The sequence below is a fragment of the Octodon degus genome, unplaced genomic scaffold, assembly GCF_000260255.1.
Source record: "Octodon degus isolate 3935 unplaced genomic scaffold, OctDeg1.0 scaffold00043, whole genome shotgun sequence".
NCBI lineage: Eukaryota > Metazoa > Chordata > Mammalia > Rodentia > Octodontidae > Octodon > Octodon degus.
The window spans coordinates 2,878,361-2,893,931 of NW_004524619.1; the positions used below are offsets into that span (position 1 = coordinate 2,878,361).

At 36.6% G+C, this 15,571-nt stretch overlaps 1 protein-coding gene across 1 annotated transcript in view; it reads left to right on the forward strand.

Moving 5' to 3' along the window:
- The window catches only part of LOC111816870 (TBC1 domain family member 5-like), a 137,313-nt gene that overhangs the window by 35,617 nt on the left and 86,125 nt on the right, over positions 1 to 15,571 (forward strand). Inside the window, exon 4 of the mRNA XM_023715720.1 lies at positions 12,192 to 12,520. Coding sequence (XP_023571488.1) covers positions 12,192 to 12,520 — 329 coding nt within the window. The remainder of the gene's footprint in view (positions 1 to 12,191; positions 12,521 to 15,571) is intronic.

A 15,571-nucleotide genomic window follows, 5' to 3' on the forward strand; every position in this document is an offset into this window, starting at 1 on the left:
TCCTTTGTCCATCATAATCGACTCTTTTATCTGTGATCAAAAACCATTTTTTGTTTAATTATTTAAGACCTGAAAAGTTTTACCAGGCTGAACCCTTCAGCCATAATTGGCCTTTTTGAGTTGGTACATTTGGGACTGTCACTGAGAACCAAGAGAGGAAGTGGGGATGAGCCAGAGTGCTATACATAGCTTGTGGAAGAAACCCTAGAAGTGATAAAGACAAGAGACAGGCAGACACCTGGGAATCAGGGGTCCAATACATGTTATGTAGATGGCAACGGACTTCTATTTATATTGCATATCCAAATAAGGAGCAAACATGCAAATATGACTTGTGAATCCACGGATAAGAATATCTCTAAAAATCAAGAAGCTTGATTTCTCTTCTCTGCTTTAACATGAGTTGCTATAATTAAGTCTTTAAAAGCAAATGCCTAGGTATTTTACTGGTAGATTTTCCATTATGGGTGTGGATAATACCTACCGTGCTCTGATTTCATTGACTTGCACATAGCTTTTTTTTTTTTTTTTTTTAATGTATTTGGTACAGGGTGTTACTGTGCAGCTGAGACTCATAGTGATCATCCTGTTCTCAGGCTCCCCAGTGCTAGGATTACAGGTGTGTAACACCACACTATGTCTCATTGGCCAGCTCAGCTCTTCCAGGGTGGAACAGGTGCAGCACGTGGTGCCAGGGATCGAACCCTGGTTCCTGCACGTGCCTAAGCAGGCAATTAGTCCACTGAGCTATCTCGCTGGCCCACACATAGCTTTTTAAACATGGGAACTGACATTTAGTATTCATTTATCTCTTGAACTGAAAAATGACAATTTAGCATTCAAATGTTCCAGTTTTCTCCTTAAATAACCAGAAGTTGCTGCTATAAAAAGTACTTGTATTTAAATTATGACCCATCTTCAAAAAGACCCTTCTGAATTATGTAAGAATCTGTAACTCCTGAAATGTCCAATGCCCAACTGAATAGTTACAGATCAGAATAGTCACAGATCAGAATTTAGTGGTTTTTTTAAAGACTACAATACACTGTATTAGTAGATTCACATATCTTTTTTTGCTCATTCTCTCTGCTAGCCTACACAGGTTTGCTTTGTCCCCTCTCAGAGTTTAGTTTAACTAATAATTGATTCAGTTTTTGAAAGATCCCAGAATTATAATATCAACAGGTAGGTTCTTTGCAAAGATCCCTTGTCAGAAAGAGGTATCTTATGTTCCTCAGACTCCGTATGAGGGCAGCTCTTCTTACCCCAGGAATGCTTAAAAGCTAAACATTCCCCATCTCTCTGAGGGATCCAGATCTAACTCCACTTAAGAGTGCTCCGCTCAGAGGGTCCAGGAAATAGCTCAGTAGCATAAGTGCTTGCCTGGCAAGCACAAGTTACCAAATTTGCTCCCGGCTAAGTCAGATTTGGGGCTGGGGAGATAGTTTAGCCGTCTAAGCACCTACCTAGTAAGTACAACGACCCAGGGTTGAGTACTGCATGCTGTGCCAGCCCCAGAACCATTCCAGGCACACTGTGCTGGCCCCAAAACCGGGCATGATGGCATACCCTGTAATCCCAGCACTGAGAAAACAGAGACAGGAGGATCACTATGATTCTGAGCTGCACGGAGAGACCGTGTATCAAATAAATAGATAAATGCCCCATGAGAGCAAGGACCACATCTATCTTGTCACTGCTGTCCCAGTATCTGGTACAGAGAAGAAACTCAAATATTTGTGAAATGAATGAATTCTTTTTAGCTTTCATTATAGAGTAATACATATCCGTGAGAGTGCTGCCTTCCATAACTCTGATGTCCTTGATGTCAGCCAGGCTGAACTCTTCTTTACATTCCCACACCTGGTTCAGTACTGGACACTATTTATTGTAGTCAATAAATATTTAATTTAACTACTCAGTGAGTTCTGTTTTGAAACCTAAGAGGCATATAAAGCATTCCAGGAGAATTTCTATTTTATGTGACCATTGAGATTTTTAAAATTAGGGGCTGGTGAGATAGCTCAACGGACTAAGTGCCTATTTAGGTAAGCACAGGGACCTAGGTTCGTTCGATCCCTGGAACCACGTGCCACACTGGCCCTGCCCCAGAGCTTGCTGAGTCAGCCACTGAGACCCAGCATGGTGGAGCACATCTATAATCCCAGCACTGGGAAGGCTAAAAACAGGAGGATCACTACAAGTCCAATCTGCACAGTGAGACCCTGTGCCAAATACATTAAAATAATAATAATAAAATATGCCAAGATTTTTTTAAATTGGGCTTATTGTTCATATTTATGTAACTGACTGCATTTGTCAGGGATACAATAGTTCATTGTTGACTTTTTTGTGAAGAATAGGCTAATAATGTTCCCTAAACCATAAAGCTTAGGATTCCTTGCTTATCACTATTAGTCGTCAGTTGACTAGTCCTAATGTCAAGGGAGGGACATTGATAGTTATGTGAATGTAATGTTGTGATATTTTATATTCAGGTATTTAAGGATTTGTATTATAAACATATTTGTATCTGAAGTACATCTTTTATTAAAGAAGAGTTATGAATTCTTAACCAATTTGGGTAAAATAGTACAACTCTCTCCTATTTAACCCAGGGTAAATAAATCTTTTGTCTTTAAACAACAACCAAAAAAAAAAAAGGTAAAATTTGGATAAACATACAGATCTTAAGTATTCACCATAAGCATTTTGATAGTTAGGTATACCTTGTAACACTGTCTACAATAATACATCTGAAACAAATACTTATTTTATCCTAGGATTCCCTCATATCCCTTTGCACTGAATTCCAACCACACTCTTCAAGCAGCTGCTTTATCAGATTTCTATTACCATCTGTTTATTTTGCCTGTTCTTAAGTTTCTTGAAATCATACAGTGTGTACTCTTTTGTGTTTAATTTTTTCATGCTCTGCATAACATTTTTGAGGTTGATTCATATTATTTCACATATAGTTTGGAATTTTGAGTAGTATTCTATTATATAAATATACTACAATTTGTGTAGTATATTTCTGGATGAATCCTGGGTTAATTCAAACTTGGTATACTGTTAGTAGTCTAACAGAAACATTTTGAAGAGCTATTTTGAGTTGGTTGTTACTATTTGTGGATGTATGTTTTAATTTCTCTTGAATAAACACTTAGAAATTAAATTTATGAATTATTAGAAAAGTAGATGTTTAACTGTAATAAGAAACTACAAAACTGTTTTACAGATTAACATTTTAGGGCTGGTGAGATGGCTCAGTGGTCTAAAGCGCCTACTTGGAACAAGCTTAGCAAAGCACAGGGACCGCGGTTCGATCCCCCAGCACCACATGCCAGCCAGCCCCGCCCCCTGGTGGGCTGAGCTGGCCACACATACACACACACACACACACACACGCACACACACACACACACACACACAAATAAAATAAAAAAAAAGAGAAGAAAAAAATACAGATTAACATTTTACCTTTTCTACTTACATCATGAACATATTGAGGATTCCAGTTGCTCCACATCCATGCCAACATTTGCTCTTATCAGTATTTTATCCACTCTAGTTGGTTTGACATGGTATTTATTGTGGTTTAATTTGTATTTTCCCAGTGACTAATGATGTTGAGTTCTTCTCACAGTAGATTCATGATTATTATAACTTTTTTGAAGCGTCTGTTATTGTATATTCTTGCCTATCTTTTTCTTTATGGACTTGTAGGAACTCTACATATTCTGGATAGGGTTATTGTTGGGTTATTGCAGATATCACTAACCTTAGCTACTCAATCTCTAATCTTCCAGTAGTCAAACTAATGAAATAAATTTTAGGCCCAGATTATATATCCCATTATGAGCACGAACCATATGATGTAGCCCAAGGGCTATTCTCTTTTTTTTTTTATGTTCTGGGGTTTGAGCCCAAAACCTTCCTACTGAGCTACGTTCTGAACTATATATCCATCCGTTCCTTCATTCATTCATTCATTTGATATGGGTTTGCTGTGTCATTAAATTGTTCAGGCTGGCTTCTAACTTACAGTTTTCTTGCCTCAGGTTCCCAATGCTATTATAGGTATGTATCACTAAGCCCAGCTCAATAACATTCTTATCAGAAGAAGGTTTAGAGGTTTTCTACCAGGAATCAGTCAGAGACCAAACCTGAACTCCTTTAGAATGTGGAGGATTTGGACATCCAAACCTAAGATCACACTTTGCCACAAAAGTATTCTTCTACTTTCTTTTTTTTTTTTTTTTTTTTTTTTCGGAACCGGGGTATTGAACTCAGGCCCTTGCGCTTGCCAGGGAAGCGCTTATTCCACTGAGCCATCTCCCCAGCCCCTTCTACTTTCTTCTAGAAATTATTCTAGCATTTGCATTTAAAACACTGGTCCATCTCAAGCTAATTTTTGTGTGTGGCGTGAGGTAAAGGTTGAGGTCATCTTTTTCCAGATAACATATCCAGCTGTCCATCACCACTTACTAAAAAGTTTTTCTTTCCCATTGAATTAAATCAGATTCTTAGTTGTAAATTCATTCATGCTGTATATATGACTCAGTTTCTGGACTATTAGTCTGTTACATACTAACACATGAGCTTAATTGTGTTACATTTTAGCAAGTATTGATGGGGTAGGCTAAGTCTGGGTTTGTTCTTTGCTATTATTTTGGCTATTCTAGGACCTTTACATTTGTCCATAAATTATATAGTCATTTTGTCAGTTTTTACAAAAACTATTGAGATTTGATGGGAATTACATTGAAATCTAGAAATCAATTTCAAAAGAGTATATTAACATTATTGAATACTTCATGAACATGGATATGTCTTCATTATTAGATGTTTTTTCATCCTTTTAGCAGTGTTTTATAATTTTTCATATAGAAGTCGTTTTTTAATTAAGAGAAAATAGTTTCTTCTACTTTTTTACATCTAATTCAGTTCTTCTTTTGCACATTTTTAAATTGCGACTATTTCTTTTCATAGATTATATTACTAAGCTTTCTCATTGTTTAAACAGAGCACCTCACACCCATAACTTAGAGAAGAGATTTAATTTGGCTCACAGTTAGAATTCAATTTACGGTCAACTGGCTCCAAGGCAGGAACATCATGTTAGGAAGGTATGATGGAGCAAAGTTCATAGTAGTCAGGAGGCAGAGGAAAACAGTGCTAGGGATAAAAGGGTAAGGGACTAGACATAGACCCCAAGTCCACAACTTCCTGGCCCACTCAGACACATCCACAAGTATGGTCCACCAATCCCCACTGTACTCTGAGCCCAGTCAAGTTGCCTCAAGCAGGCTTTACCACCATACAAAATTGTTTTACTTAGTATTTTATTAGTTCTCATATCTCTGCCTTAAAGCCAAATATTCAGTTAGTGATACATGTTTAGCTGCAGCTGTTTTTTATTTTTTCCTATTTGAGATGAAACATAGTGATTCTCAAAGTGGGAAAGAGAGGTGAAGAAGAGAAAACTCAATAGACGGATATCCCAGAATTGTATCTTCTTCCATTTTGATGGTTTCTCCTAGGGCAGAGAATCTCTCAGTAAAAACTGCAAGTGTGAACCATGGCTGCTTATTGGAATGATTCATATTTCGCAGATATGTCAAGCCAGAGAATAAATTAGTTGAAAACTACCACTGTAAAAATAGAAACCTTAGTATTTATTACTATATGTCTCAAGAAGTTTATCTAATGATTTTATACCCTCTGATTAATATATAATTGCTTATTATTTGTTAGGTTTAACAAAAGTAGGCTGATGATATTCATAAGACTGGGAGAAATAAATATAAGCTATAATCCACTCAGAACCAATCAGTAATGACAGACTACAAATGTGCAGAGTGCAGACGGGATATTATTTTTATCCCAAAACCAGGTTGTACATGTGTGTTTGTACTACTTTGTGCATGTGTACATTCTCCAATATTATACTCTTTGCACTTAAAAATAATTTTAAAACCAGTTAAATTCTTTCAAAAGTGAGGGGCCGGGAGATGGCTCAGTGGAATAAGCACTTCCCTGGCAAGTGCATGGGCCTGAGTTCAATCCCCGGTTCCACCAAAAAAAAAAAAAATTCAAATGTTAAAAAAGATATAGCAGAATGATAGAAGATAAAAGGAGAAAAGAATTGAGAGGGAAAATCATCTCGGAAAATAAAAAGGAAGAAGGGCAAAAGGAATTGAATAAATGTGTGTTGTGTGTGACTTATATATAAAATGTCTGCTGAAGCCCCATGCGCTCCTAGGTGGTGCTTTCAGGTGATTAGATTAAGGGGCCAGGATACCTATCAGTTGATCAGTTCACTGATGCATTTATAGCTAAACAGGACTTGGGAGGTCACCTAGGGTGTGGCCTGGGAAGGTGGCTCTCCTTCCTCCTTCCCTCGATCCCTCTTTCTGCCCCTCCTGAAGTCCAAGGGACCCTAAAGTCCATGGCTCATGGGCAGATCTCCTCTGCCTCACACACTGCTGTGCAGTGCTAACTGGGAGCCAGCAGGCTGTGGGCGGAGACCTTGACAAACCATGAGCCAAAACACACCTTTCCTCCTTGAAGTTAGGGGTGTTGGATATTGTATCCTAGCAATGAGAAAGAAACTAAGTGTACAAATAAGGAGACATGGCAAATAGGTAAATAACCTCTTAAACTTGGAGATAGGATTTAGCCTAAATTCCAGGTCCTTGCTAGTATACAGGCTTCCTGCTGTATTTTGTCATGTCATCTCAGTGATACAAAAATGTGACTGTAAATGCTATTTGACATTCATGGTATTAAAAGGGATTTTCATTTAACCCTATCCCTCACCCATGGCAAACCTTGAAGCTAGTATATCTGAAGATGATTTACCAATTTGTACTTGTACGGTTTCAAAATTGGAACTATTTTTATGTAGAGTCTGTTATATCCACTAGATAGAATTTTGTGTATTGTAGCTTTTGTAACTCTCCTATAATTTTTGTAACTAGCCTTTTTTTAAACCAACACTCAAAGAGGGCTATTTTTTCCCTCATGATAGCCCTTTTAGCATTAAAGGACTCACACCCCAGATTCTTCGGTCATTCCTCTTCTAATTTAATTTCAACCTCCCCCTATTTTAGAAATACAATTTATTTCTTCCAGGAATAAATGCATTACTGAAAGCTGCCATGGATTTACAGTATCTCCTGCTGTAGGCTCTCATCCTGTATTAATGAAGCCCAAGAATCTTAATTTTCTCTAATCTCATCTATTAGCCTTGACAACCAAAATAAAATGTTAACATCCACGAGAGTGTCAGATATTTTTAAATAAGAATTCATGTTAGTCTCTGTCTCACTTTTCTATTTGTAATGCCAATATGTATCACCTGATTATTTAATGTGATGGATTACATGAACTTTTATGTATTAATTTTTTTCTGCTTAATTTGTCTCTCATGCTATCCTGTTATTTTAAACTTTGATTCTTTTACCTGATGTACTCTATCTCTATAGTCTGTAGCCTGAAAATTATCAAAACATACTCTCTTTCTTCAAGTCACAAAATTGTAAAGGTTTTTTTTGGGGGGTGTGTGTGTGTTGTGTGTGTGTGTGTGTGTTTTACCTTAAAGGAACCTAAAATATCCTAACTCCTAACCCATAACCCCCTTGTTTTAGGGAGAAGGAAGCTTAAGTCCTGCAGGGCAAAATAAATCTCCCACATTTGTACAGCTTGTAATAGAGACAATAAGCTAAAAATAAGTGAGCCAAGTTGAAGACCCATAACATCACCAGGAGCCTTAAGTGGGCTACTGACATTGAACAGTGCATGTGGGATACAGGTGCCCAAATGTAAGTGAACTTGATTATCCTCCATCAGATCTACAAAACTGATATTCCTTGATGAAGTCCAAGAGACCCTAAACACTGAGACAGAAGGCAAAGTTGTCTTGGAATTACTTACCTTTAGTGAATTATATTGGCTACTTGTAACTATATCTATTTCTAAATAACTAACAAAAAATATGTATATAACCATTTTGTTTTCTAATATATGGTTTTTATAATCATTCTAAAAATCAGAACATTTTCCCACTTGTTTTCCTGCTATTTCTGTTTTTATTCAGTAAAACAAAAAGAGTTACATGCTTAAATATGAACAAACTTAATTATCTGAAATTTGAAATGAAACTTTAACACTTGTGTCAACAGTGTTAAGAAAATGTGAAAAAAATTGATACTAATGCTATAATATATGTATGGAGCTTTAGATGTTTTTGTTAGGAAAGAAGAAAAAGAAAAAGTAAATTAATGAACAAATGAACCAATCATATATACAGCGTTGGAGAATACAGGGAAGAAATAACAAGTATACATTCAAATATAGAGAAAAATAATATAAAATAAATTGAAAATTGATTCTTTGACAAAAATATAGGCATGTAACAAAGCATTATATTATAGAAAGTGAAATAAATACTAGATGTATAATACCATATCTGAAAGATCTGTGGGTAGAAAGGAAGTAAGCCAGAATGGTGTCACAAGTTGACTACCAGAGAAAAAAAGAGTTGTGCTGAATTTTTATAGAGCTGTGCTGCTGTTTTGGTTTGAAGTTTGTTTTTGTTTTGTTTTTTATCATTTAGAAAGGCTTTAAAAGTTGAATCAAAAGAAGACATGGCTCTGGTACTTAAGAAGCGACTGTACACCTTAGAGCTCTTTCAGTGGGGTAGGGGTCGGAAAGCCTGCTGCAAGAGTTCAATGAGGTAGTAAGAAGCTAGAAAGAGATGTCCATTTTCAGAGTTCCAGAAACTGAACAAAAGAAGTTCAACCATAAAGTCAGAGATCAGAGTTAGGTTTTAGTTCAGGTGATTTGAAGAGATTCTTGTATCTTCAGACAATGTCCTACTAATTTAACTTGCTAATTGAAGTGGTACCAAAAAAGTAAGTTTTGGAGACATTTTTAAAACAACTTCTGTGCATTATTAGTTTTGATAATAGTAAGTAGTCAATGAGAATAAAAGACTTTGTACACAACTAGTTACTCATTAAATTTCATCTTAAGTGTCCTGTGAACTCCAAATTCATCTTGTTTATTTAACACTAAACATTGTACTCCATCTTTGACCCAAATCATGCCACCCATCAAATCTGTGAAAACTACATTAAGTTTCACATGTGTAACAGTACACATCACAACCATTAATACTTACTCTTCATGTAAATAATTCTGCTAGTAATAGTTCAGACCTAAGTTAGATAAATTTGGCATAAAACCTGTTGTGTCTCAAACTGTAGACAGCATGCTTTCTATACATGATTTACAATTTTTTGTGTCCTAAAAATACAGTCATCTTCAATTGTTTTTTTGAAAAGAAAACATGCTTCTGGCAAATATGTTGGGTAGTAGAAGAGGGGGAAAGTGCTTTTTTAAAAAGTTCAAAAAAGGAACCAGTACTCATCTACTTCTAAGAGCTATTCAGATGAAAAATTACTCAGCATGAGCTTGAGCTATATGTTTTTCATGGTTATTAGTACTAATGAAGATGCATTAGCTATATTCTCTTGATAATGCACTAGCTGTTTCTTAGTACTTTATCAACATAAAAATTTTACAACTGGCAATATGGGAATTTGACTAGTACATTCTTGTTTATAGGAAAGGGTAACAACATTATAACTTCTTCATAGCTGTGAATTATGAATCTTGACTTGCAAACAAGCAAGACAAAAATGCAATAGAACTTGAGTATCATAATAGTTCTTCTTTCCATGGTCACAAGAATTTCATGCCCACTGCTGAGTAGAACATAGTGCCAGAGGCAAATGCTTAGTTAATCCAGAATTTGAGTTCTTTTTATTTCATTCATTTTGTTCTTCAGTAAACATATATTGAGAGCCTTCTCTGTCAACCTGTAGTGTTTATAAAAGCAGCTAAGAAGGTGAGTGGTATATAAGCATTTTATATTCTTATTTCCACTGGGAAACATTATTGTTCATAATTTTGAAAGGGCGTTAGATAGCTCAGATCATTAAATATAAAATAATACAAAAGGAAACTTTTGAAATTTTTTTCACACTTCACTGAGTTAGAAATGAATGGATTTTTCTTTTGTAAAGATGAGCTTCAGATTTTAAACTTGAATTGTCTGTTTCTGAAGCAAAATAAGCTTTCAGTATCTTGTCCATACCATTAGGCAGTGCCACTAGAGAAAACTTCATGAAAGGGAGAAGCATAATGTTCTTTTGTTTCTGTTTTGGAACTGTGGATCAGTTCTGTTTGAAAGAATGATACCTAGCAAAGCAGACATGACTAGTGGCCTTGACTGATTTTGACAATAGCTACAGACAGAGCTTCATGGACCAAATGAATCAACAGCCACAGGTGAAGATATTTTGAAAAAAACAGGAGAAGGCAAAGAACTGGGAAGGGAATTACATAGAACTAAAGGACCAGAGGAGAAAAAGGTATGCTTCCATACATAGTCATCATGGTTGTGTGAAAATGGGAATGATACAGAAGAGAGGAAAAAATGGTGTTGCAGGAGAGCAGGCTAAAGGAGCAACAATCTCACAAGAGCAGAGGAGATAGGATCAGCACACATGGAGAGACTCATCATAGCTAGGGGCAGGGACTTGTGTAACAGAGAGAAAGACAAACTATAGGTAGATGCAGATACTACTTAATAAATATTTTAAATTAGCTACAATGTGCTATGCACTGACAATGTAAAAGTATGAACAAAAGAGATAAAAATCCTTCCTCTCATAAAATATATATTTAAATGAAGATTGTAGGAGGACAAATGATAATGAAAAAACTAAAATATAGTATTGATACAGGGAGAAAAACTGATCTCGGGCGGGTGACCTCCAAACAATATAGGGAACCTCCAAATGACATAGGGAAAAATGATCTCCCGGCCTGACCTGGACGAGTTCATATTCTCTAAAACTGAAGGATGAATTTTAGGAATAAACAAAGGTTATGAGCAGAATATACTTATTGAGGGAGAGAAAGCCCCTGTCCAAGAGAGGGACAGGAGGCGGGCCCGAGCAGGTAGTCCCTGGGAAGCTGTCTCTTCCAGGGACTTTTATAGAGTAAAACCATGTGGGGCTAAAGTAGAGAAAGGGGGAACTCGCTTAGGTGGATGTGGGTTGGGACAAAACTATGGTCAACCAATGAGATTATTATAAGCACCCTTGCTCAGGTAAAATTGATTAAATCCAGGTCCAAATAGGGAAGCGAGTCATGTAGCAAGTGAGCTTAAATGTAGAACAGGACTTTATCAGGTAGCCATCCAATAGTAGTCAGATTAATGATTCTTCTGGCTCCCTCAGGGTGATGATCAATCTCGGATGCCAGTCTTTAGGGAGGTTGGCATTTGTTTCATCTTTGGTCTTTAGGTCTGGCCCATGGCAGGAACATCCATCCCTCCCAGAGTTGCAAGATATCTTGTCTTCTGTGGTATCTCCTTTGAGAGCCTAGCCCTGTCTGACTGCCTATAATATTTCTATCTAACTTGGCTGCCTGCAACAATATGTCAGAAAATGAAAAGTGCTGTCAAGAAAAGTAAACGGAAGTGAAGCAGGAAGACAAGGCGTACTGGAGCAGGGGTCTGGGGTGGGTTCCAGTTTTAATGCATTAGACATGAATATAACTTCTAGAAATTTATTTCATGGTTATCAGAAACATTTCTTTTCAAAATAAGATTAAGTCTGGCCTACTAGGCTTATGTGAATTCTACTCTCAGCCTCATTTCACAAGTGCCCCCTTCTCTGACTAGCCCAGGATTTTCCAAGCTCTGTACCTCTTCTTTATTGTTCACATCAGAGATTTTAAACATATATTTATTTATGTGTCTTTCGATTATTTTTTTTCTACTGAACTACAGCTCCAAGAAAGGAACGATGTCTGTTTTGGGCAAGTGTATCCTCCAAACCTAATTCTGTCCTAGTACATAGTGTACCCTATTTGTTAAAAGAATAAATGAGTGAATAGAAAGGAGTAAGATTGTTTTCATAGTCTCTGTTTTTAAAACTTTTGTTATTTCACTTTGTAGTCACTTTAAGTTTTTACTTCTTTATTTAGCTGATCTTCTGAAAGTTCTTTTTCAAAGCAGGACAAAGTATGTTTATATACCAATGGACTATGTGAACTAGTTATCTTCTAATTTAAGTAATGTATGTCCACTTAACTTTTTTTTTAAACAGGATCAACCCCAAAGGCACTCCCTTGAATATAAATAAGGTCTCTAATAGCCTGATTAATTTTGGAAGAAAGTTGATTTCCCCAGCAATGGCCCCTGGCAGTGTGGGGGGCCCTATACCTGGAGGCAACAGCAGCTCTTCTGCTGTAATTCCCACCAAGAACATCACAGAAGCCCCGAGGCATCATCTGCTGCAGCAGCAGCAGCAGCAGCAACAGCAGCAACAACAGCAGCAACAACAGCAGCAGCAGCAGCAGCAGCAGCAGCAGCAGCAGCAGCAGCAGCAGCAGAGGCTGATGAAATCTGAAAGCATGCCAGTGCAATTGAACAAAGGTAGGAAAAAAATACTAATAAAGAACACAGTGTAACCTAGGATTTCCTCATCTGCCTGTGAGAAGCCAGCCTCCCCAAAATAGAAATTAATACAAATTTTAATTTTTAAAAATCTGTTGTATTTGATCCTTTTTAAGTTAGAATATCAGATACTGTATTCTTAAGAATATTTTCTGAGGTACTTTATAAAACCATATTGTAAAACATTTATGTTCTACTTGCCTTTTTGTCCAATGACGACCCATATGTATGATTACAAGACAGAACTTGAGATCCGTTGCCCGTTTTCTGATAACTTTGTATAATAATGCTCCCAGGAGATTAATATTGTCTTTCAGAAGAGTCTGAGTTGAAAAGGTATAATATCATGGGTTTTTTCATCATAGTATTTATCAATGCATTGCAATGGTTTGGAGAATGCATGCCCCTAGACTTGTGGTCTCTCATCTAGCTGCTTTCCCTCAAAGAAATACATACTAGAATCCTAAATAGGGGGGAAAAAGCTTAACAAAATCTCAAGCAGCCAAAATAAGTGTTTGAGTCCATACACTAAAAGTTAGCACCATAGAATTTAAAAGCGGAGGAAACCTGGGAGATCACCCACCCACATGGGTCACTTGGTCAGTAAGGCGTGGCTGCTGGTACTGCTTCTGGTAGCGCTTCTCCTGCTGGCAGTCAGATTAAGGTCTTTGCTGTGTCACAGCTGTGCCAGGGTTTCACCTCCCTCAGGCACTTTCCTTCAGGCTCTTACTTAGAACGGTTGGACAGTACTCTCATTTTAAGAGTCCTAATGTATTAAGTCTCTCTATTCCTAGCAGACTACAAACAGCTACATTTATTTTTAGTAATGGAACTCTGCCGAGTATACTACAGAAGCAAGAAATTCTAACATGGTGGAAGAAAATATACAAAGAGCACTGCTAAGACCTCAGACAGTGAAGACATCTGGGACCAGTTAGTGTCAGAGCAAACACCCTGATCAAGCCTCTTTTATGTCATAAATAATCTCTGTGTTGCATTAGCGTTCAGTACTTATTACTAACCATAATATCAGTAAGAAGACTAAGTTCCATGTACTCTGTTTAAAAAGGTTATATCCACAATTATTAAAAACTTCACACATTAGCATTTAAATTTGTAAATGGACTATTCTCCAGTAATGCAAATTAACAAATATTCAATAATGAGAGTGTATGTTTGCACATACCTGCACATGTCTGTGTGTCTATATTCCTCCATTGTTTACATGTCATCTGTCTTTTCTATGTTTCTCTGTCTCTGAAGTATTGGGCTTTATATAATTAATGTTTAATTTTTGTCAGAATATTAAGTTTACCATACCTGAAAATATCTCATTTAAAAAATTTTTTTCATGATTTAAAGAAAAGGAAATTTCAGTTTATTAACATAGTGTAAATGTACTTTAATGCCGGGAGACATGCCCACTTTCAAAGTGGAAATGAATGCTATTTTATATATTTCTTAATTGTACTGTTTTATTGTTCTAAACAAATATGATTTCAATATTGCTTGGATAACAAGCTTTAGTCAGTCATAATTCTATCTGATGGCAGGCAAATGAGTCAGAATCTCTTAATGCTGTAGCTTAAATTTTCTGAGGAACAAAGCCAAATGACTGTAGAAATATAAAGTTGTGTCTCTGTGGAAATGTCAAGTATTAATATCACAGTAAGTGAAAAAGGAAGAATGTGGAGATGAACAACTTATGAAAACTAACTACACAATTACAAGGAGACTACAGAGCACTTAAGCAAAGTATATGGAACACGAGTATCACTAGGGCATTTTGTTACCGATCCCTGTCCTGAAAGAAATTAGCCTTGTTTTGCAACTCATATATTTTTATTTCTGGTACACGCTTCTTATGTCAGTCTACTAAAAGAGCTGTTCTTTATAGTAAAGATAAATATTCCTGCTAATGCTCTTCCCCTGCATAAAGGCTTGAATAAAATAAAGGGCAAACAGTTTACAGAAGTAGAAGACTGCTTGGTGCTCTTTCCCCCTTCACCCGCTGATGAGCCCTGAGCAACAGCAGAAACTGTCTGCCTCCATTTCCTCACCAGAAAATGAGGTGCTTGGGATGATTCCTACAGAGCCTCCCAACTCAAAAAGCAACCTGTGTTTCTTTTGGTGAAAAGTCTATTTATGAACTCTAAAATGGAGCACTTATTCTTTGTGCTGGTATTTCCCACGAGTACTGTGTTGTGCTGGTCCACTGACAAATCTGCGAGCGTAGCACCTGAGATCATTGAACACAAGCGCCTGCCGCGGTTGCGTGGCTTATGATTGAGCAGAGCCTTGAGGAGTCCTCTACTGAGTGCCTTTGTGGAAATATATTAGCCTTTCAGTATACTCTGTTGGATAATTTGGAAGTTGTTTTGAAAAATGGTTCTTTGTGAAAAGAAAATTGTTGGCTGAGGTAGGTTGGAAAAAAAAAAAGAGAAAATTGTGTAAGGTTTTCATAGGTTACAATTATCTGTGTTTATAAAGAAGAGAATAGTGTTTGTAATCCAAATTCATGGGTGTATTGGTTGAAATGCACTGTGTAGCTTATGTGTGTGGGGGTTGACATAATAAAGAAAATAAGCAACACAGATGTGTTCCTTAATTTTGGGGTGAAATTTATGTTAAAATGTTTTAATCTCTACATATATGCAAGTAGATAACCTAGAATCAAAAAAACAGTGTCTACATATATAGTAGTAGGTGACCTAAACTAAAATTGCATTAGCAGGTATAGAATGTTCTGGAAGTACACAGAAAATATACTAGGCCAATCATTTATCAGTGAATTTAGAGTTAACTCTCTTATGAAAACTCAGGACTTGACCATTTCCCCAGGAAGCTGTTTATCCCTTATTTGGAATGTTACTGTTCATAGATTTTTCTTTCCATTATAAGAGAATGCAAAAGTATGTTCTATTAGTCGATGTGAATGATAAAATTGCACATAACAATTTTCATGAGTTTCCCATGCTTAAATCATAATTGTAGCAAGTGTTCAGGACACTAAGGCAATGTTATTTAATT